The sequence below is a fragment of the Artemia franciscana genome, chromosome 1 (assembly GCF_032884065.1).
Source record: "Artemia franciscana chromosome 1, ASM3288406v1, whole genome shotgun sequence".
NCBI lineage: Eukaryota > Metazoa > Arthropoda > Branchiopoda > Anostraca > Artemiidae > Artemia > Artemia franciscana.
In genome coordinates this window covers 20,132,294-20,157,373 of record NC_088863.1, presented here as the reverse complement: position 1 = coordinate 20,157,373, position 25,080 = coordinate 20,132,294, and the positions used below count along the sequence as shown (strand labels likewise).

At 34.0% G+C, this 25,080-nt stretch overlaps 1 protein-coding gene across 2 annotated transcripts in view; it reads left to right on the top strand.

Annotated features, from left to right (window-relative positions):
• LOC136026692 (uncharacterized) overlaps positions 1–25,080 on the top strand; it is a 74,652-nt gene that overhangs the window by 19,104 nt on the left and 30,468 nt on the right. For both annotated transcript variants that reach the window (XM_065703453.1, XM_065703444.1), the window contains exon 3: positions 23,161–23,376. In XM_065703453.1, coding sequence (XP_065559525.1) covers positions 23,161–23,376 — 216 coding nt within the window. The remainder of the gene's footprint in view (positions 1–23,160; positions 23,377–25,080) is intronic.

The following is a 25,080-nucleotide window of genomic DNA, read 5'->3' as shown; positions in this document are numbered from 1 at the left end:
TTAAATACTTGTTTTTTTTTGTGCTTTCGGTTACCCATGATGAAGTGATAAATTTCAGTCATTTTAGTAGTCATATTAATTTTTAAATTTAGCGAAATAGAAAGCCAAATTTAATTGAAGTAAGGGAAATTCTAGTGGGGAAGTAGGATGGTCACAACTTTTTCCAGTGTGTACTCGTGGAAGGGGTGAGTTTACTTTGAAAACAAAATTGCATTTTTCTCTCCTTTTTCGCTATCAATGAACAGTTTACGTAATTTGTCAGCTTAACAGCACCATAAAATCATTACCATTCGGCTCATGGACCAATAGCTATTACCCTGCCAAAAAGATATTCTGATTTCGGTCTTTTTATTCTTCTTTTACTATTTTCTATTGTGGGGAGGAGGAAGGTTTCTAGGAAGGTGGGTAAAGGTTCAAAATCTCTTATTCAACAATCCGGCGTAATGTTTAATTGTTTGTAAAGCTCCCTTCTTTTATTAGAATATGACACAATGAATTATCTGTAAAAAATATCATTAAAATCAAAATATGCGAGAAATAAGTTTTAATTAATTAAATACGCGTTGTTATCAATTGTTTTTCTATAGACTTTTCTTTATGTTTTTAAGTATAGGCCTACATTCTTCTAAAAAGTCTGTAACAAAAAGGATCTTTCTACCTTATGCAAATCCGATTTAGTTCCATTGTTAAAATCTGAAACCATAAAGTCTAAAAGTTAACGTGAAACTCAGTAAGAAAAGGAAAACATGATACCGTTAAAAATCATGCTCTGATTAAGTTTCATTTAGAAGGTTAGAAGTTCGCTTTAGTTGATACACAAGCGTAAACTATTTCGTAAACTATAAGCGTAAACAAGCGTTTCCAAACCGAGGGTTGGAAATTCCCAGGGTGTTTCGCAGCAGCATAAAAAGTATTTTATAGGTCAAAATTATATTTAAAAACTAACATGCGTAGACGTTAATTCGTACTTGAAGAAGACATGTTTATCATTTTCATCAGTAAATATTTGCATCTTATTTTATTGATTATTAGGATGTCAACACCAAGAGATGGTACATTTGGGGGAATAAAATTTGGGTTAACTTTTCCTTATACCCTCACCTTCTATATGATCGCCAGATTATTTTTATTTTTTTTTCATCTTCATATGAAATTAAAAAATAACATTACACCCCCCCCCCTTCGTACATTGTCAGGAATGTTTTTAAATTTATTTAATCCAGTAGCCACGTCAAAAGGCAGTACAGTCTGGTGCTGATGAAAACGAGGAAGAAAGACGTTATATTTACATTCAGATGACGCACCTTAAGTGTGAACGCTGCATAAAATCAAAGCCAAAACACTTCTCACTAAGTAGTGATGTCTCCCTCCCGACACTCAATCTTTCGTTCGATGCCAATGATAATAGTTAGGTTTATAAGGGAATTCCTTAAAAAGGGGAGTATAAATTTTTCAAGTTGTAGACAAACTTATAAAAGACTGAAGAATATTTGAATATCATGTAATTTCATATATTCAAGGCCCCTTGTTGGAGAGGTCACCCTGCCCCTTCCCTCACCTAGGCATACAGTCGTGACAAGACTAGCATAGCCTCAGCACAAATAATAAATAACAATTAAAAAGTTATATTATCAGGATCACGTTTCAAAACATTCATTTAGGACAATGATGAAAAAAATCACTAATCTATAATGTTTATCCATTCGTTTTTTGTTTTTTTTAGCTTTCTTCTGGTTTCAGTTACTGCCAGTTTAATTTTATTGAAACTTCTTTGTTCTTATTTCATTATCGTATGAAACTATCATTTTATAGAATATCAGGACGTTCTCTCAATCAGCTTAGTTTTCCGATTTCTTTCTCTTCACTAATATGGACGTCAGATCTGAGCAACCTCCATCAACCTGAAACCTATTTTTCTTTATTCTGTCCATTGATAAATGGCGTTTAATATTTCGATTTTTCTTTATAGAAATACTAATATCAATCACAATTCTATTGAGAAGTATTTCCTACTTTTATTAAGATTTCGGTAGTAAGACATAAGAAAATCATGGAATTTTTGTCTGTTTCTCCTTGTTATCCGTCTAATTACTTGCTATATATTTCACTTGAGCCCATGCTTCTTTTGTACTAATCTCATTAAAAATAAGAGGAAAAGAATAGTAATTTATCATGACTGAAGTCTCATTTTATATGTTCTTACTTTAATTAGCCCCTATTCATGTTGACTTTCGTATAAAAGAACCAGCAGCAAGAACTTCCCTTTTTTCATAGTTCCAAGAATCCGTGAAAATGTACTATTTCATCAATTTTCCTGTCCTTTTGTTTTGCAATTATCTTTCTTGTCTTAATTGGGACCTTCCGCTATGGGTTATGGGAAAAATACTAAAATGAAAGTGGCAAAAATAGTGTCGAAACTGTTTTACTCATCGGTTTCTGTCTAAATAGATCGGAAGTTGCTAAATTAACATGACTGGATTGTGATAGGGATTAAATCCTAACTTTCTGTTTGACTTTTGGCAACTAATGAAAGTGTCACAAAGTGCTAGTGTTATGGTCATCAGAGATCAATCCCCGATTATGAAGTAATTTTCGTGTATAAGCTTTATAACGTGAACACGAAGTGTAACTTTCTCTAAGTTGAACTCCACTATAATAGGCTATAACCTTTGCGCATTACTGGTAAAATATTAGGAAAAACAAAGTAGCCTACTCTTTTTAACAGTACAGGAATAGTTCCATACGCCCCGACACTTTAAAATTGGGCTGTGACCCTCAGTAGCTAAATTTGGCACCCCCGTACAATCCAGAACACACTCCAGAAGTTAAGTAGGGTTAATCATAATGAAACAGACCAAAACATGATGAAAATATAATACTTTAGTTTAATTAATAATGTAATTTGGGCTGTATATTTGGAAATACGGAAATTTCCATTGAATTGAATCCCAGTGTCTTGGAAAAAAAATCCCCTATTGTTTCTACTTTGTCTTTGTTTGATATGGAAAGGCAAAGTGGTCTTTGTCGTTATTTTTGACATTAGGGGGGTGGGGTAAAGTAACCTAACGTAATCTTACCCCCACCCGCACCCTAATGTGAAAATATAGAGTCCAGATTATACAAGTCTAATGCATTTTGTCACTTGTCTTCGTCGCTATGAAACCTGTTATCTTAGATCTTAGATTAAGCAAACTTCTCTTCTGAATTGAATGGGAGTGGCCCAAATTTTAACTGATTTTTCCCTGTTTTTTTACCCTCGTCCTGGGAAAAATCATATGACACCCCAAGGTTGGAACCCGCATGCACCTATGACTACATGCAGCCAGAACAAAAAATCATTACAGTATAATAAAATTATCCTTGCTCAAAAACAAGTAGTGGTTATTTATAAGGCAGGATTGACAGCCTGTGTTCCTTGGGTTGTGTACAAAAAAAAACTTCAAACTTCAGAATTCGAAACCAACAATGTTGTTCGCGTTATTTTTTCTGGTGAAATCAGCTAATGATTGTTTCTGAGACTTTTCGGTCTTGCGAATTTTACCCTCTAGAATGCGTAGCCCCTGTTAATCACAGATATAGACTACATCCCCACATGGACTGGACCTACCTTGCCCTATCAATGTCAAGTGTTACCCTGTCAGTGTGAACTGTTACAGATAATTTTGTTTGGCTTTGCCCACGCAAAATTAGTGGATTGAAGCGCTATCCATCTTTCTCTTAAGATTTATCCCCTGTATCCATTCAGATGATTTGAAACTTTGCCAATTACTAACTAGAAGAAACGACAACGTATACTTCTCCTGTATTTGAGGGTAGGTTAAATTATTACACATATGAGGGGGGAATTGGAGAATTTCCCTCTCCAAACTTGGACTTTAGTGTAAAGAGCAAGATGTTGAGGAGGGGGAAATCCCCCTCATATACGTAATAATTTCTGTCCGTTTTAAGTTTCAATATTGCTCCTTACTTTCAGTTGAAAAAACTTGTTTTTTTTTTTATTTAATTTCTGATCGTTTTAAATAACGCCAGGAAATTTGACTCCACCTCCACGGAAAAATCTCCCTCCCCACGGAAATATCCTCTAGGCAATTCAATCCTGGTGAAAACACTCTTAACACCTCCACGCGTAAAATTGAGTCGTCAGGAAAGCAAGACACGTGAAGAAACTTTATTTAAGAATTTTGGCGAATTCCCCGTTGATACAATTTTGCATGGAAAGTTCACCCCTGGAAAATTCACTCTCCATGGAAAATTATTCCCGTGCAAAGTCCCTCAGCAAAAATTCGTCCTCCCCTACCCACTGAAAAAATGTATGTATGCATACTTCCCTATAACGAATTCTATACGTAAGCAATGGGCATGTTTTATAACTTAAAACATTTCCCCAGGGGTTGTGGAGGGTCCTGTTATCTCCAAGGACAGGATTAGGCCTTTCTACTATGCTGGATAAAATAACAATCTCAGAATTTTGATCAGATGATTTTGGAAAATTTGTGACATGGGAGGGGGCCTAGTTGGCCTCCATTTTTTTGGTCACTTAGAGCTTTAATTAAAAAGGCACTTTAATTTTGTTCCTTCAAAGTTATTAGAACTTTTGATTTCCGTTAGAATGAGCCCTTTCCTGATGCTCTAGGCCCACTGGTTCGATACGGTTGCCCTTGGGTAAAAAAACCAACAACAAATAAACACGCATCCGTTATCTTTCTTCTGGCAAAAAGTACAAAATTTCACTTTTGCAGATAGGAACTTGAAACCTCTACAGTAAGATTTTCTGATACGCTGAATCTGATGGTGTGGTTTTCATTCAGATTCTATTAACTTTAGGGAGCGTTTTCTCTTTTTTTGAAAATCAGGTGAATTTTCTCAGGCTCGTAACCTTTGATGGTTTAGACCAAACTTAATGAAAGTTATATATTTAAAATCAGCATAAAAAATAAATTCTTGTAATATCTATTGGTATCAAAATCTTGTTTTTTAGAGTTTCGGCTACTATTGAGTCGCTCCTTACTTACAGTTCGGTACCACAAACCATTTGAAGCAAATGTCTATATTTGACTGTTTGGTCTTCAAATACATGTAGATTTATGGTACTATGTCTAAATAAAAGTAAAACTAATCAGTATGTGTGTGTGTGTGTATGCGTGTGTCTTTGTATAGATCAGAAATGACTTTTCACTTTTGGACCCCCCCCCCCCCTACTGTAGTACTTCGTACATTTTGACATTTTTGGCTTGTTTATAAGTGGTTGAAAAAAAGACCGGACAGGTCTGAACTTTTCAAGCACAGACACCTTTATGAATGCCATGATAAGTGAAAAGTATGCAGAACAGGAAACGAATACACATAGATCAGCAGTCAATCTACTTACACCAAATAAAGTTTCTTTTATGATCCGTGTCTCTTATTATATCACGAAATTAAAAAAGAGTGCATAAAACGAACACCCGGAAGCTCGAACACCCGTAACCATTCCGGAACCCCGGAATGGTTACATAGACTGCTATAGCCCACCCAGAATTTTTATTCGGAGGGCAGGGGGTGGATAGGACCTACTACCGTATTGAAAATATAAATAGCCGTTTTTGTGCAATGTTTTTGGGGGCAAGAGGGCGGTGTTAAAACACTATGCCTTATCCAGTGCGGTATTGCGGGTAGGATTTATCAGGTTTATTGGGACATGTGGAACAAAATAAATGCAAGTCGTTAATTTGTTATGATATGATATAAATAAAACCAGTAATGATAACAACAATAAAATAACAAAAATGTGCTAATAAGAACAGATATTGCACAATCTGCAGTATAAGCAAAAGACAAGAGGGAAGGTGGTTGAATCAAAAGACGAAAACGACAAAGATGGAAATAACAAAGCAATCCTGAGACAATACACTTAATGTAGTTGGGTACTATCATATAAGGTACGTGTGACTTGGCTTTGGTCTGGAACAATTCTTCCTGTGAAAAATATGATTTTTACTGTCACCCTTATATTTTCCTATAATTTTCTCATAAATCACCTGGTTTTTGGTCTTTTAACAAAGTTAATATGTCAAACAGTGGTCTGTTTTTGCAGCGGCTCCACCGTGAGACTGCAAAAACTTTTTAATCAACATCTTCCTGTTGATTGGATTTTTATTTGAATTATGGCTCTCAGAAATCCTTGTAGAATATGTGAAGCTTGTCACCCTGTAGCTTCCTGTGACACTCTTTGGCTAGAGTGCAGTGGCTTAATCTGTTTCTGAGGATGCTTGAATTATGTAGGCCTATCTTAGTTTTTTGATGAGATTTCTGGAGAAGTAAAAATTTAGCTGAAGGGAACTGGGGGGAGTTCCCCCTTCCCCATAGCAAATTATGCCCATATTTGAGTTTAATCTTGCTGAAACCTATCGTGGAAGCAGTAACTGGCACGAGACAATGACCAACATTTACATGGTACTAGTTATTGAGGAGCAAAATAAAAACCGAAAAGAAATATGCATCATCTTACAGATAAGGGATTGCCTCGAAACGAACACATAAGACTGGTACAAAACTTTAAGTGTCATAACATATTTATGGCCGACCTAGAATTTAAAGATCCGCTCTATCCAATAGAGGAGCACCCTCCCCCCTCTCTGTTAGATATTAGGTATATAGGACAAATATTTGAACCCTGAATCAGCTAAATTGAATTTCAAGATTCACCGACCAAATTCTCACTAAAAGCTGGTTCCAAAACTCATAAGCATTTTTTCCACTCTGAATTGGCGTTATGGTGCCTAAAGGTGTACTAAGCCTATAAAGCTGTATCTAAGCTCTCAAGGGAAATTCCATGGGGAATTCCTAAGGGGAAACTTGTCCAAAATATATCCAGAAATGTTAATGAGACCTTTAAGATGTAAATTAAGTATATTTCTGGTGGTGTACAAATTAATTGTGCTGGGATTCTAAACTTTGTAAGAGGTTACAGCACCATCGAGACAGCTTTAATACGAGTTTTGTGAAGCCAGTTAGTGTTGGGAACTCGCTTCTCAGAAGCTAGTTCGAATTAGTCTACGGTATGATGTCAATTCTCGTCATTGACTCTTAACTTTACACTATCAAAAATATGTGAAAATAAATAAGGGCCAATGCTAAAAAAGGACAAAAAATCTTAGGGAATGAAATAGTCATTATTTTGTAGGGTTCAACCTGGCCGAGCCCATCAAAATCTTTTATTTATGCCTGCTTGTTTTCTTTTTTTCTGGTGAAAACTGTCAGTTTTATTTGAAACGGTTGGTTCAACCTATTGCCATGAAAACTAATGGTTTTTTCCATATTTAAAAAATAGAGGAAATAGGAAAAATTATCAAAATATAAAACCTCCAAAATACTCTGTTTATTCCCTAAATTCAAACACACAAGCAAACACAAAAAATCAAGTGTGTTTTTCTTCACCAGGTGATTGGTTCATTAAATCGAGAACTACAAGTTTATTTTATTTACAAATTTTCTTTTTATTATCCCATATATTAATCAATTTGGCATCTAAACGCCTCAATTCACAATAGGAATATACTCATAAGTAACATTCGCCAGTAAAATTTTGTAAAAAGTTGAGGGGTAACTTTTGTAAAAGTTGAGGTTCAATGTTTATCTTTTAATTTTTTGTTGTATACACTTTAACTCTGCATCTAAATCTTAAATTACAGACAGGATTATTTGTTAACAGGGTTTCTCAATCCTAAAAACAAATAAACCGAAAAAAACTGGAATAGATAGAAATACTTGAAAAACGAAAATTACATTTAATTGCATGTCGGAATCCACTTTAATTGCAAATTCATGTTTTTCTTGAGTTATTACGTTTATTTAAAGTTTTATGTTTTCTTTGTAAGTCTGTTTCTCTGTGACTTTTATTAGTTTCTTTTTAGAAGCACTTATTTCAATTTGAGTTTTTTTCTTATGGAAAAGCTGTGTGGTCCATACAATTATTCGATTGTAATTTCCTGCAAGTAAATGACAATGAAACCATTTATTATCACGTCCTATTGAAGGTTCTCCTAGTCAAAGGATTAGAAAAACAGATTGACAATCATATGCTATTTAATTGAATTAACAAAAGGGAATAAATGAATAAACATAGGCAAAAATGACCAATAAGAACTCTGACTTTAAGCCCCAGCCCACTGTGCGTTTGGCCCAACTTTGTTCTCAAATCTGTTGACAAGCAAGCCATTTTGATGAAGATGTCACCACTTGCTAACAATTTTTATGTGCTTCAATTTATTACCGTCACATTTATTCGTTTGAACATTAGCCGCTAGTCTGGATATAAGACAGATAGCTAAGCTGGCTTCTCTAGCCAGCTCGTGAACAATGTCCTTTATACTATAGAACGTGGCGGGGAATAAAAACTCATTCAAAGTTTGACTATAAGTCTGCAAATTTTATTGCTAATTCTTATCCCGCGTTCAACATAGCTTATTGCAATAGTTTTTCGTCACCAACAGCCAATGGAAATGGTGCGATTTGAAAAAAAATGAATTTGATTGGCTGTCAGTTAAGACATTTAATTGAAATTGATTGCAATAAGCTATATTAAACATACTTTTAAATTTATCGAAAACATACGTACCTTATTAGTTCAGTTTCGGTTCATGGTTCTTTTTTAACAGCAATGGTGTCCATTTCGCTTCAAGCCATAGTGCTTGTTTGGTAATTCCAGTACCGAAGGGTTGATTGTGCCTTGTGTAGTGGCATCACAGATTGATGGCCAATAGGGCCATCGAAATTAACCGTAATTATTTGATTGAAATTAAAATATTTAGAAAATCATGTGGAGGTAGTTCAGAGTGAGGATTTCCTGCTGTTGGAATATATGAAGAGGCAGGGGATTATTGGGAAGTAAAATCATATGTACATGTAACGATTTTTACATAATAACTATTTTTTTAGTTTATTTATAAAATTTCATTTATAAATTTTATCGCCTGAAGCTATGTGTGATCCAAAAACGTATACATGCTGGCTGCTTGGATATTAATGTATTATTTCCTTGAGTGATGTCATTTATAAAATGGCGCTGCTCAAGTAGAGAAAATTTTCACCTAAAAGTCTTATAACTTTGTTATTTTGATTTGCCAAAATCTTATTTGATACATACAAAAACATGAGATCAAATAACAAGTAACTGTTATAAAACCCAAAGTACAAGAGAGCTTTTAATACTACCGTACATTAAGTCTCAAAAACATAGGTAAGGTGCTCCTGCCGTTTCAGTATCCTTACGTCTTTCAGGGGTTAAAGTCATCTTGAAAGTAACATTCTTTGATTTTTTGAATGACATCGAAAGACACTCCCAGCCAAAAAAAATTTGGCAGCCTTTTTCCTGCAGTTGCTCTTGCTGCAGTTTTTTGCTGGATTTAAATTAGGTCAGGCTCCACGTTGTAGATAAGCATCCAATCTCTCCCGTTTGCCTCTGGCTGAGTTTCTCCGAACTTGAACTGGATTGGGTTATGTTCACCCCGCCAAGGTTTACCTCTTGGAGTGTTACACGCTCGAAAACCATTGCTGGCCTTCCTGCTGCGCAGATCTGCCGAGATGTTGAAACTGCTGAGAATTTGTACCCAAAAATCATATCGACGATGTTATCATAATCCAGACACCTAAACTACTGCGAAAATACCAACCAAATACCTCCTTCATTATGTCATTGCTTTCCCTATCAGTCTGAGGTAAGTTGCCCTAAAAAAAGAAGTGAAAAAGAAACCAAGCTTCCTCTAATCAATCTGCTTATGGAAAAACGTTTTCCCCCTGAGAATCCGTGCGAATTTAGTGAGAATTTCTGTTCATTCACTACTGACTTCAGACTTCTGTTTTTATTTCCAATAAGAATATTGTTGTGAAAAGGCAGCCAAAGACCAGTTTGTGAGCGCAGACAGTTATATTTTGATTTTTTTTTAAGAGCATGAATCGTATTATGTTAACTTTGCTTACACACTTAAGCCTACACTTTGTTTACACACTTCAGCTTAAGAGGATTATCATTGCCTTCAGGGTAACGATATTCAATGTTTTTACGAGATCTAAAAATCCCTTGACCGCTTTATTTGCATCTTGTAGGTTGGGAAGATTTTGAAGTTCTTAAAGATGTTCTTTAAGTTCTAAAAAACATCCACCCGCGTCAAGGGAGGGGCATTTCCCCCCGGAGTTTTCCCCCTCCTCTGATAGATTGTGAGAATGGTTTTATTAGGGATTTTCGTTCACCCTGTTTTTTTTGTGTTTTCTTGGAATGATAAAAAAATTACATCCTAGATTTTGAAAAATACAGTCCTCCTCCTATATTTGTGGTATCAACATCCCTGGTGTCATCTCTACAAACACAAAAGCTTTGAAAATTAACAACCCTTTGAATATGAGGCCCAAGTTTAATAGGCTAGTTGAAATTGGGCCTACGATCACCGAGATTATAATCATATGTGTGTGTATATATTTACCTATACATATATATATATATATATATATATATATATATATATATATATATATATATATATATATATATATATATATATATATATATACATATATACATATATATATATCGCGTAGCAATTAACTGCATAAACACTCCTGAAGGCATCCCAAACTTAAAAAATAAAAGAAATAAAACCTATATAAATATTCCTAGAAGCATCATAAGAATTAAAAAAAAAAACAAACAAAGATAATCACCTTCGCCCAAACACCCTCAGGGTAACAACCACCATCCAAATACAACTCCATCTAAACCCATCCCTCCAACCTGCTTCTCCCTCCAGCCATCTAACCTACTCACATCCCCCTCCCCCACAAATATTTTATATTTACCCCCATATATATATATATATATATATATATATATATATATATATATATATATATATATATATATATATATATATATATGTATATATTATAAAAATAATAATATATGTTTAAATATATAAAGAAATTTAATTCATTTTCCCTTTTCAAGATTTGTTCAATATGCTTCACGTCTTTTTCTTGAAAATTTTCTGGCTGTAAATAAAATACGATTACTTCGTGACCATTAGGCTTGTCTCTTTTTGGGTCGTTAGGTTCCGAGGTGAACATGTATTTGAGGGAATGTCATGATAACAAATATCTTCTTTTTTCGTGCTTAAACATAAAGAATCAATAATAGTCAGGTCACGCTATTACTTGTGTGCATAAATGAATAAAGAATCAAACAATCTGAAAAGGAAAAGTAAAAATTGACAAACACTGAGGATTGGAATTGAAGGATTGAAAAACAAAACGAAATTAAAAAAAAAAAAAAATTAAGCAAATACTCTCAAAGATTTATTAGTGGTAGGCTATGACTCTTTCTAATTTTGTTTTTAACTATCATCTATAAAAATTTGATCTTCAATTACAAATGGGGAATAAGTAAATAATTTTAGAAAAGAAAGATAATATCACCTTTTTACTTCGAAATTTCGTTTAACTTAGACTGCTTAAAATAAAATCATGAATGTCTGGTATATTTTTAGGCATAATAGTAGGATTACTTAAGGTCATACTGTATTGATTTAATTTCTAAGAAATTCTAAACTGCTCTTTTTTTCCGTTGTGACTCCTCCCCCTTAGAAACAGTTGACTTCCGCATTCTCAATCAAAATCTTAGCCATACTTTTTTTTTATTTGACATCATTATTTGCACATTTCACCGCAATTTGGTCTTTGGTTACCTAGCACCAAGGTTTCATTAACTACGTATGATTACTTAAGGTGCTACGAGATTTAGTCACCTCCACTCTCTCAAATATGCAAATATAAAATTTCCTAGGAAATTTTAAACTGTCCTTTTATCAAAAGTTATCCCCCCCCACCAAAAAAAATTGACTTCCGCATCCTCAATAAAAATCTTGGCCACGCCATTTTTATTGGGCAGCATTAATTGCGCATTGCACCGCCCTCTGGTTTTTGGTTAACTAGCCCCAAGGTGTCAATAAAATAGTAGGATTACTTAAGGTACAACGGGATTTAGCCACCTCCACTCTCTCAAATGTGCAAATATGTGATGAATATATTAATTAGTGCTCCTAATCATTTAGTTCCTAAGAAATCCTTTACTGTCCTTTTTTCAAAAGTTAGTCCCCCCTCGAAAAAAATTGATGTCCACATCCTCAATAAAAATCATTGCCACACCTTTTTTATTGGGTAGTATTATTTGAACATTACACTGCCCTTTAGTTTTTGGCTAACTAGCCCCAGGGTTTCATTAAAATCGTAGTATTACTTAAGGTGCTACAGGATTTATCCACCTTCCCTCTGTCAAATGTGCAAATATATGATGAATGGGTTAATTAGCGCTCCTGACTATTTAGTTCTTTAGAAATCCTAAACTATCCTTTTTTCAAAATTTATTCCCCCTCCCCCCAAACAAATTGACTTCTACAATCTCAATAAAAATCTTGGCCACGCCTTTTTTATTTGGCAGCATTATTTTCCCATTACACCGCCCTTTGGTTTTTTTGTTAACTAGCCCCAAGGTTTCATTAATAGCTTCAGGAATTTAAATCACGATGAATTTTACGTTTAAGTTGATCTTGAATGTTGGGTGTTCTTTTAGCATAAGATCATGCTTATGGGTGTGATGTGTTCTTAGGTTAGCAGTCAAACTCATGACACTTATTTTGTCTGAATTGAAAAAAAAAAGTACTAGAATAGCCTATTGGTTCTTGTATGGTGTTAACTTAGTTTCAGCTTGTTGCTAAGCTTGCATCATAGCAAATAACCCCACTTTAAGTTCCTCTAAAGCTCCCTGGGGAATAATATTCCATCAAAGGATCAGATACAGGGGACAAATTTGGAGTGTCCTTACTTTAAACTAGGAACTTTGAATAATTGGAACTCATTCCGTTTTTGTATGTTACAGATATATTCTATACAAATGACTTTATTTCGTTTATTACAGATGTGGCTGTAGAAATGAACATAGAAGGAATTAATTTTTTTTTGTGTTCAAATAACCTTGAACAGGCTGTGGGCTAAATAATTTTTTATTGGATAGTGAGCCACAAGTAAGTCTGGCTTACGTGTTATAGCCCAGTGGATTGATCTATGCTTGGAAATATGGATTACGAGTTCGATTCCAGCTGCCACAGGATCAAGATGGATTAAACAAATTAATTCTAATAAAAGATATATGAATGACATGCACCACAGATGGCCCAGGAGGAGTTTAGTATTAACCTAGGCCCTAAGACTATTTAAATTACGTACAGACTTCTTAAATTATCTTAGAGCTATTGCATAATTACGATTGTTTTTATTAAGGAAATTAGGCTTATATTAAGTTAAAACGTTTCATTAAATTTCAAAAATGGAATGGACTGGCCCCTCAAAGTCAAAATCTCCAAAAGATCGGAATAAATTTCTTGCACATTATAGATATATTGATAATATCCAATGTAAGATGGAACTTTCAAAGAAAAATAATTAAAAAAAAGAGGTGTAAGCCTCTGGACTTCGTATAAGAAAAATGTTGTTGGGGATGTTTTGCCATTATAATCAACCAGGCAAAGTCGGCACGGATGATACATTTTAGACCCGTTTTTATTTCTTCATATTGTTTTTCTTTTTAATCTTGTCGTGGGTGATAAGTTCGGCCATTGGTCTTTTATGCATCAGAATGTTTTATCCATAAAATATTCTGCACTTGATCAGCTTTTCTAAAGAGATTTACATTTTCCTAAATATTTCTTTTCATATACTTCTAAGGGCTTTCGTCTTTAGCTCATTGTTAGCTCTCTTCCTCTTAAATTTACCAAAGAAAACAGTCGTGTGAACTTTTGCTTTATTTAAAGTAACAAGGCATTAAAATAATAACGCTTTTTGAACCCCTGGCACATCTTCAGTACATTCAAATATAAAACTGCTATTTTGTAGTGTTGCCAAGTTGAACCTTGAAAATAAATAAACAAAACTAATTAGTTAAATTTGACTACACTTTTCGTTCTTAAATATCCAAACATTAACAATCTGTTGATTTCAAAGGACACAAGGAGAGTTACAATGTCTTAAGCTGTTTTGTGTCATGTGCTTTTAGCCTTTTTTCGCTGAAGTTCACTTAAGCAAATTTTTTGCCAGCTAATACCAAAAATGGCACTTCTGCATATGGATGTCTTTCCATTATAAATTCAATCGCCGAGTTTTCCTGATTTTTTGAAGATGTATGCGGTAGTGTGAATTTTTACTTCAATAATATAATTACGACCAGCAACCGAAATCAAACAATCAGATTTTATTTTTAATGTCCTTGCTACTTCCTTTTTCTTGCGCAGATGCTGAACTCAGTCTGATTCGGAGTTATATTGTTAAATGCGACACAGAGAGATGTGCAAAAATTGAAAAGAAATAAACAACTGGATATGAAAAGGATTTTTTTTTTCAGATTTCCTTGGGAAAGCTTGGCTTCGATTATTCCTTTTTTCATATATCCAGCTTCTTTTGATTCGAAATCGTTATGTTCCTGGGATACCGATTAATGTCCTTCCTGTTAAAAAAGCTAGTAACCTATAGAATCTGTAATAATAAATAAAAAAATAGTATATCTTGTTTTATTTTTGCTGTTATGTTGCAAGAATTTCGCAAAAGAAAACTAATCTTTCTTAAAAAGAAAAAAAACCCATAGAAGTCGTAGTCAAGACCAGGCGAGGTTCCAGTGAGATAACAAAAATAAGACACAGCCAATGAATGATAATTGACTAAGATTCACCCACCCCCTGGTGGCCAGACAAAGTGGCTAAACCTGAAAAATCGACAATATAAGTGAGAAATATAAAGGCTCGTCAACCGTGACTTGTACTGTTCTGAATTCGTAACCATTAAACATCAAAATAGCTTCATGTTTCAAAAACCAACCTTTAAACTTTACTTGGGCCAATGTTATACTTATCAGCAATAAAATACACGTTGAGATGTGCATTATACGAAGTATGCTTGTTTCCGTACTGTCGGACATTTTCAGTGTCGGACAAATTATTTTTACTAAAATCTCTCATTCAGATCGCGTTAGACGAGGGTTTTTAAACGTTGGTTTTCATCATATTTTCCAAAACTAATGGGTTGAATTGATTTGGTCTATCAATTTTTCAGCATTTCATTTGCCTCTTGAAATATCTCCCGTTTTTTTTCTTTCGTGTTTTTTGTTGTTCTTGTATCAAACAGTTCGTGGTGACGAACTGTAGTAAGGAGCGACCCGGCTCAATAGTAACCAAAACTCTAAAAAATGGAATTTTGATACCAATAGCTACATCAAAAGAATCGCATTTTAATGCTTGTTTTAAATATATAAGTTTCATCAAGTTTAGTCTCACCCATCAAAAGTTACGAGCCTGAGAAAATTTGCGTTATTTTAGAAAATAGGGGGAAACGCCCCCTAAAAGTCATAGAATCTTAACGAAAATCACACCATCAGATTCAGCGTATCAGAGAACCCTACTGTAGAAGTTTCGAGCTCCTATCTACAAAAATGTGGAATTTTGCATTTTTTGCCAGAAGGCAGATCACGGATGCGTGTTTATTTGTTTTTTTTTTTTTTTTTTTTTTTTTTTTTGTTTTTTTTTTTGTTTTTTTTCCCAGGGGTGATCGTAAATACCCAGTTGTCCTAGAATGTTGCAAGAGGGCTCATTCTAACGGAAATGAAAAGTTCTAGTGCCCTTTTTAAGTGACCAAAAAAATTGGAGGGCACCTAGGCCCCCTCCCACGCTAATTATTTTCCCAAAGTCAACGGATCAAAATTCTGAGATAGCCATTTTATTCAGCGTAGTCGAAAAACCTTATAACTATATCTTTGGGACGACTTACTCCCCCACAGTCCCCGTGGGAGGGGCAACAAGTTACAAACTTTGACCTGTGCTTACATATAGTAATGGTTATTGGGAAGTATACAGGCGTTTTCAGGAGGATTTTTTTGGTTTGGGGGAGGGGTTGAGAAGAGGGGGATATGCTGGGGGAACTTTCCTTCGAGAATTTGTAATGGGAGAAGAAAATTTCCATGAAGGGAGAGCAGGATTTACTAGCATTATTTTAAAAAAAACAATTAAAAAATAAAAGTGAAAAAGCTTTTTCAGCTGGAAGTAAGGAACAGCAATAAAACTTAAAACAAACAGAAATTATTACCCATATGAGGGGCTCACCTCCTTCTAATACCTCGCTCTTTACGCTAAAGTATTTTCGGTAATTTCAACTACTTATTCTACGGCTTTTGTGATTCAGGGGGTCATTCTTAATGAATTGGGATACAATTTAAGCTTTAGTGTAAAGAGCGAGGTACTGACGATGGGGCGAATCCCCTCATATATGTAATAAAAACATGAGAATACAAAAGTTCTTTACGTAAGCTAATTTATAAGTTACGTAAATCTTTTACCAATAAAAAGATTCGTAAAAAATTAAAAGTTCTAGTTGCCTTTTTAATTAACCAAAAAATCGGGGGGCAACTAGGCTTCGTCCCCCGCTCTTTTTTTCTCAAAATCATTCGATCAAAATTATGAGAAAGCCATTGAGCCAAAAAAAATATATGCAAATTTCGTTTTGATTATTCCTCTGCGGAGAGCCAAAATCAAAACATGCATTGATTCAAAAACGTTCAGAAATTAAATAAAAAAAACAAGTTTTTTCAACTGAAAGTAAGGAGTGACATCAAAACTTAAAACGCACAGAAATTACTTCGTATATGAAAGAGGCTGCTTCCTCATCAACGCCCCGCTCTTTACGCTAAAGTTTTTTACTGTTTTAGAAAGAAGAATTGAGAGAAAGAGTCAAACTTTAGCGTAAAGAGCGGGGCGTTGATGAGGAAGCAGCCTCTTTCATATACGAAGTAATTTCTGTGCGTTTTAAGTTTTGATGTCACTCCTTACTTTCAGTTGAAAAAACTTGCTTTTTTTATTTAATCTACATACTTAGAAAGAAGACCCTTGATGATAAGATGGTCTTTGACACCTCTTGAAACCATATACAAACAAATATCAATAACTATAATATTAGTACCAGTATAAACATTAGTCTAATTTCTTGAGTAGAATTAATTAATGCTAGGAAATTATAATTATTAAAAATAGTACCCCTTCTTCTACTAACAACCCTTTAGTATCGAGCCACCTGGTACCGACACAACTGTGGATGTTCCTCCTCCACTCCAATCTATTCAGAGCTTCAATCTTTACCCCCTCCAATGAAATTCCAATTCCTTTAAATCTTTCCTTGTGATCTCCTCCTATCCCATTTGGGGACGACTTGTTTTTCGGTTGGCCCCTAGAGGGATGGCCAACAAGAATAGTCTTTGGCAATCTGTCATCCTGTATCCACAAAATGTGTCCTAGCCATATTAACCTTTCTCTCATTGTAGCGGGATAGAAATAGAAAGTAGGATAGAACTACATACTTTGTACTGCTTGCTCTTTCACATTCGATCAGGGTTGCCACCCGGTAAAAAAAGAAATAACTAGATTGTAGTGAGTTTTTTGTTGATTTTGGGATTTCGTTCCGTAATCTAGTAATTTATTTGCTGATTTAGCGCTACTTTGTTTAGGCAACATAAAAACTCACTAGAAATAGCGATAAACCACTAGGGGTGGCAACCCTGCATACGATCAGTCTAGCGGGTACTTAAAAACATCCGTATAAACTTCCTCTGGGAAACGTCTAACAGAAAACGTTATTAAGAATAGAAAACTAGAAAGTTTTTTTTTTACCTTTAACAGAATTTTATGAGCGGATATTTTGCATCAATTTTGGTCATACTTAAATAACATGTTTTGACTTATTTTTGCTATACTTCTTTTAAAAACGAAAATCCGTTGCTTAAAGCTAAATATATTGGCTACACTGTGCACTATGTATTCTTTCATTTTTCGTGACTTTTGTTAGGACAATCATAACTAAATTCTTTAGTTTCCTGTCATTTTTGTGGTTTATGGTAATATATACTTACGCTACAAACTACACAATATAATCGTGATTTCACACCGACTAAGTTTATACATATCTCACTAGCCTGCATAAGGGCTGTAAGAATATGAACTCTTTCCGATTTGCTGAATAATTTTAGCTAATCAATCAGTGAAAATTTTACTTGGTGTAAGCGAAATGTGGATAAACTAAAGAAAGTGAGGTTTAAATTTGGCAAGGAACCAAGAAACCATCAGCGCCACCTAAGAATTCTCTGATTGTGTGGGACGGCAACTCTGATGAGTCTTGCTTTACCAGGATTTAAATGAGAGCATTTATCTTTTTTCCCTTTTGACACTTTTCCAACGTCTTTTTTTCCCAGGGGCGATCGTCCCCTTCCCTGGTGGTGCCCATGCAAAGTGCTATTTTGTTGTATGATAGTTGAAGCTAAGCTCGAATTCATTTAAATATTTGTGCTACAAGGTCTGAGGGAAAAAAAAAACTTTAGAGATCAGTGTTTCCTTGTATACGCATAAATGTTGCAAGTTATAAAGGTTAGTCAGTTTTTTCTCTCTACTGGTTAAAATATTTCATCCCTTCATCAAACATTGATTTCCTCTTTATCTTTGTTTCTTAATAGACATTTGAAAATATTTATTGGAAATAATAGGGTTTTCTATTTTGTGGAGTAGTCATTTTGAATCGCGATTACACTAACAAGAAAGCTGAAAAACAGATGATTTTTACCAAGTCTTGAAGGGGAGAAAACAGTTCTACCAGTTCTGGAAAAAAAAACAATAAAAAGATTATTTTCTAAAACATACTAACAAATGAAGCATTAAAATATTGTTTTGGAAGTTTTTTTTAAATTATTTCATATCTTTTCTAGATGTATTTTTTCCAATAAATGAAGAACATGATTTATAACTTCTGCCCAAGCTCAATATTTTTGCACTGAGAAGTTTCTCTGTTTCTTTCTTGGTAAATAAAACTATCACCAACTGCTTCTGTAAGATGAAACCATCCATAAACTCTGACAGAGACAACCAAACTAATGGATTTTCAACTAACCCCTAAGACCATTTGTTCAGATGACATGCAAGATGCTAATTAAATTTCCCACCACGAAGAACACCTCTGTCCATTTCTTTTAACACCAATATTTTTTTTTTCTTGGGATGAAACACATTTTCTAATTTCGTATTTAAAATGCGTGAGAATCTTTTCATGTTCCTGCATCAGACCTCTAACAAAGTTGTCATACTAATTATCTCAAGGTATTCAATTACTCTACAGCTAATAAGCCATTTCTTCATTATATTGAATATAATCACATTCACAATTTGATATCCTATATAAGGTTAGATATTGCTTTTTTTTCTTTGTCAGCTGAAAGACTTAATTAATACTGCAAGCAGATGGTGCGCTAAGTTAAGTACAGGCTCGTCTTCTATCTAATAAACAGTTCAATTATATACTACAGTGAATGAGATCCTCCCAAAATATTTGGGACCCAAATTTGTTCCCAAAACATACAAAATTTTATGAATATGTTATCACACTTGCAGGCTGATTTAGAGAAGGATACAGCTTATAACCAGCCACAACAAATGGAAAATACAAGGAAGTATGTGTAAGCTGGGCTTCATCTGATTAAAATATTGGGGAAGGGGGACTAAGATTTGTTTTCTTTTTCTAATGAAGATACAAAAATAGTGTGTTTTGATATGTGAAGGGGTGGGCAGTTTTGTTGTTCTTGTTAGTGAAAATGCCAAAAAAGACAATTTTCAAAATCTAAGAAGCTCATGGAAATTTACCCCCCCCCCTTCCATTGACTGCCCTATTTATAAGTGCCCAATTTGAATCTCCCAAAGGATATGTTATTTAGGCAGAAAAACAAAGAGCAGGAAATTATTTTTTAAGGATTTAAAGATTTAATATTTATTCTGAAACATTTTTAAAAAAGGACAAAAATATACAAACGAAAATTGGCAAATTATAATATAAAAGTCAATTAAAGTCTTTTGATTTGAAACAATATTGTCCTGTTACAATTCTCGAGAAGAAACAAAAATGGATCGTAGACATTAATACTTCACACTGTCTTTCCCCAGAAGCACTTCTATTCCTTTCTCTTACTCCATAGAAATTGAATTCCAATCTCCTTAGAGATGTAGCCTAGTAGCTACATTTGCAAGAAATTAGCGATACTTAGTTTCCTGTAGCAAACAAGTCAACTTATTCAACATCCGTATAAACACAAGAAAAACCTTGTTTCCTTATTTGCAAGGGCAAAGATGTCCTCTTTCACTTGGTTACAATAAAATATTGTCCCAAGGCAATAAAGGGGGAACATCAATTAATTATTAGGGAGGGACGTTGAAGTGATTTCTAGTGGTAGAATTTCATCTGATATGTAATTACTAATTCTAAGAAACTTTACCTTTGTTGACTGTAAGTTTTGAGGTCCCCAAAGGTACCTTGTCTGTTAAATTGGATGTAATAGCACCGGAGTTCGATAGATTCCCAAGTAGTGCTTATATAATTCAGTTGTCAAAAGTGTCTTAATCAGAATCAGTTCTGTTCTTAGAGTCTTTTAAAGGTAAAAATCTAAAGACTATACTTTTATTATTTTTAATATATTAATTTGCTATGTCTGTAAACTCCAGTTTCATGTGACGTCATATACTGGACATGTGAAGCTATTACCTGCCAAACGAATTTTCGTCCCCTGGTTGCCTTCAGCCTACGTTATATTAAAACTATGACAATGTTTAGTAACATAACAGAGACTCTAAAAAAACAGAATTGTGATACCAATAGATACATCAAAGGAATCGGATTTTTATACTGATTTTAAATATATAAGTTTAGTCCTACCCATCAAAAGTTACGAGCCTGAGAAAATTTGCCTTATTTTCAAAAAATGGGGGGAATTTCAAAAATAAAAATTTGCTTTATTTTCATATTTTGACGTATGTTTATACATATATATATATATATATATATATATATATATATATATATATATATATATATATATATATATTCCGGTGATGTGCTGAAAACGGCCCCTGGACGTAGGGTCGAAATATTCACTGAATTGAATTCCACTGTCTTGAATATTTCCCCATTGTTTCTATGTTGTGCTTGTTTGATATGAGGCAGTGTGATCTTAGTCGCTATTTATTGCTACAAGTTGTAAATTTTGTTCATTCTTTACACTTATTATTGGTTATTAGGAAGTATTCAGACGTTTCAGGAGGTATTTTTCTTGTGGGGGGGTTAGGGCAAAGGGTTACGTGGGAGGATCTTTCCATTGAGGAATTTTTAATGAGGTAAGAGAATTTCCATGAGCATTATTTTTCAAAACAGTTAGAAATTAAATTAAAAAAACAAGTTTTTTCAACTGAAAGTAAGGAGCAACATTAAAACTTAAAACGAACAGAAATTAATACGTATGAGGTTGGTCTCCACGTCAATACTTCACTCTTTACTCTAAAGTAATTATAGTAATTTCAAAAGAGCTATTTATTCGAATTAAACGGCTTTTGTGATTCAGGGGACATTCTTAAAAATTGGAACAAAATTTGGACTCTAGCGTAAAGCAAGGTACTGACGAAGGGGTGAACCCTCTCATATACGTAATAATTTTTGTTCATTTTAAGTTTTAATGTTGCTACTTACTTTCAGTTGAAAAAACTTGTTTTTTTAAATTTAATAGCATAATAAGCCCATTAAGTGTTTGTTTCTAAATTTTAAATTTATGCATACATATATTTTTTTTAATTGTCTGAGATATGTACGCATAAAACGAGCAAGTTGAAAAATGGCATAAGGAAATTTTAAAAGTTAAAGTAATGCTAAAAGAAAAAGACAAGTTGAGGGCTGAATATCCGAGTGAGCGGTGGAAGGCAACAAGAAGCCCGCAAAACTTTGCTTTTGCATTTGCTTTTTCTTGAGGCCTACGAAGCGATCCTCCTGGCTACATAACCAAAATTAGAGAGGATTCAATTCAAAAATATTTACGGGGGAGGGCAAAATGCATTTTCAGTATCTTGGGGGGAGGAATTTGTCCTTTTTCCAATTTGTTCCATGAAAATACCAAAACAAGGCATTTATTGATGAAAATAACCCCCGAAAAGGTATTTTACAAAATCCAGGTGAGGGCAAAATATATAGGAGGATTAAGGTAGGAGGATCTAGATGATAACGTCCCCCAATTGAAGCAACGGGTGAATTGTCTAAATATAAATTATTAAACCATTTTAATCTTAGATAATTTCGAAGACCACACTGCCTTTCTATGACGATAAATAACGGTTCGAATATTGGTAAATCCTTTTATTAGACAGTGAAAAAACAGTAAAAAAATACACCTGATATTTTGATCAATCGTACGTTGATCTTCATCAGCAGAAAAACTCAAATTTCAGCAAATTTTGCGATTTTTTATATATTTTTATTTTTTTTTTATTTTTTTTTACCGTTTAATAAAAGGGTCTATACTTATTCGAACTGTTATTTATCCTTTTAATCTTAATAATTAAGGAAGTTAGAAATGAAAATAAACTTTTGATTTTGGAAATTTCAACATCCATGAAACAATTAAATATATTTAAAGGTCCTTTCGTTATCTCGATCGAAATAAAAGTTAATATAAGTCATTCAAAGCATTTATTCGTGATTTTCCTGAACAATGAGAAACGCATATCCATACTTTTACCTTTTGGACAACTGTACAATGAAGATGATCTTCTTCTTCTTCTTCCAGCTTTGTGCAACTTGTGTGGTCAGGGAGATGTTTGGCCAGTTTTATGATCATATAAAACAATGTAAAATTTGTTTTGCTTTTAAAGTCACAGACAATGCTTTGGAATTTATGGGCTGGATGGGAGTGTGAGATCTCATATGCTTGGTGGTTAGGTTATTTTCAGAGTATCAGCCCAGGCTAATCAAATATTTCGGAAAAGATGTGGGTGCTTGTGTATTATTCAGAACACACTCAATAAGTGAGGTTAAGTTAGGTACCTGTGTATTATTCAGAACACACTCAATAAGTGAGGTTAGGTTAGGTATCATCTATCACTATGCGTTCCTTCTCGTAATGTTCCTGTATAAAGTCATGTTGTGTCCATTGACGCACTGTTTTGTTATGGACGACAACCCCTTATTACAGCTTAGACTGTCAATCGATCTTATTAAAATAATTACATTTTTTTTCTCTCGATTTTATAGATAATGCCCAAGCGTTTACAGAACTTCACGTCCTTGGTGGTCATTTTGGCTTTTCATTATACATTCTTATTTGCTGCAGACATCTTTGGAGCGATTGCCAACATTCCGCCTCTGTATTTAGCCAATCAAGCCCTTTTCATACTTTGGATGTTGACTCTGTGTCTTGGCTATTTTGCCGCTTTTGGCCCCATCTCAAAAGCTTCCAAAGAACTTCAGGTGAGCTTAATTTGAGCTTTTATTTTCTAGGCTTCAATTTTCTAAGGGCTTCACACTTTTTACAAAAGAAAAGCTTATCTAGCGGAAATATATTTAAACAGCATCTTCGTTATACACAAGAAAAAAAAACATATACTTAGAAATGAATCGTTAGCAGTGGTAGCTTTTGGGCTTGTGCTCCCCTAAAACATTGTATTTTTTGCAAGCCCCCCCCCCTTCATGTGTTGTATTTCTTCTAAAAGGATTCTTCATTAAACAACTAATTTCTTCTATTTACCTTCCTTAGGAAGGGTCAGGACCTATCCATGTTCTAGAATATACGTAAGAAAGAGCTTTTTTATTAGGGGCGGGGGTTCAGGGAGATAGGGTACAACATCGAAACAAAGTTGAATTTTTCTGGAAATATATGAATACTCAGAACAAATGCTAAACATTTAAAGTTTTGATAGGTGACAGCCGTGAACACCTCAATCCCTTCCGCGTTCTCATCTAGTGAATAAACAGGAAAACATAATTATAGCTGATGAAATCCGATTGTCTTTAGTCTCTGTAGAACATTTACCCGGGGGGATATGTACAGGGACCCTGTGTCCCTTCCAAAAACTCATCACTTTCAGATGAGCAAATAATTTATTTTTGTCTTTTCTGATTCGTGCCTTTAGCACTTTTGACACCCTCCTTAAAATACCATTCTCGCTACGGTTGTCCTTTTCTTTACATTTAGTTTTTATTTGTTCCTCGCCTATTCATCATGATAATTTATCCTAAAAAGGTTTTGTTTGACTAAAATAGTGTATTAGAACTTATACAGTACCTGCTTTGAATTTGTCCTTTTCAAAGGAAAAATGATCAGTGGCTATTTATAAAACATATTTGCTATTATGTATTTGTTGTTATCGTGTTTTGTTTACTATTCTACAAAAACAAAAGCAGGCAGTATATAATAATTGGCTTGCTTATTTTATCTTCAAAGAGGGAAGATTTGATTTTAAATTTCATTATTTATATAGTCCTTTTTTTGGTTGAAGTGCAGACCCTTGTAAATGTCACCAGGACAAAGGATATTGTAAATTGTTTGCATTAACTCAACTGACTTACCCTTACATTTTCGAGGTTTACTTTTCCATTGCTTTTCTTTACTGCAGTAAGAACAAGACTTTGCTTGAGCTGCTTCAGTTTAGAATTCTAAGCTCGTTTTTCTACAGAATTTCTCGTTACTTCTACTTCAATACTGGAATGATCAATCAGAAAGCAATTTAGTTTTCCAACTGTGTTGCTGTTGGGAACAATATTTTCTTTCATAACTGCAGTATTGGTATTGATTTTGATGCTATTTGTTATAAACTGTATCTATTTGGAATTTTTAACGTTAAACAGCTATTTTTGTCATTTGAATTTTATGTTCGGATTCATTGATAGTGACCTGGTCCTTGTGTAAAAGAAGGAGGGGGTTTGGGTAGGGAAGCCAACTGGAGAGTAACAATACTATAATATGCAAAAAAAGGAACGTTATAAGAAAGTCAAGGCCTAGGGAACTAAATCCTATCTATTTTCTAATATTTCAATTCGTTGGTCGATCTTACGTTTCTGAGATATCAACTTTTACAAAATAGTATCAATGAAAATACTTTTCTATTAAAACAAATTGTTTGAGTAGAAATAAATATATTATCGAACCAGAGTTCTTAACTAAAATATATTAAT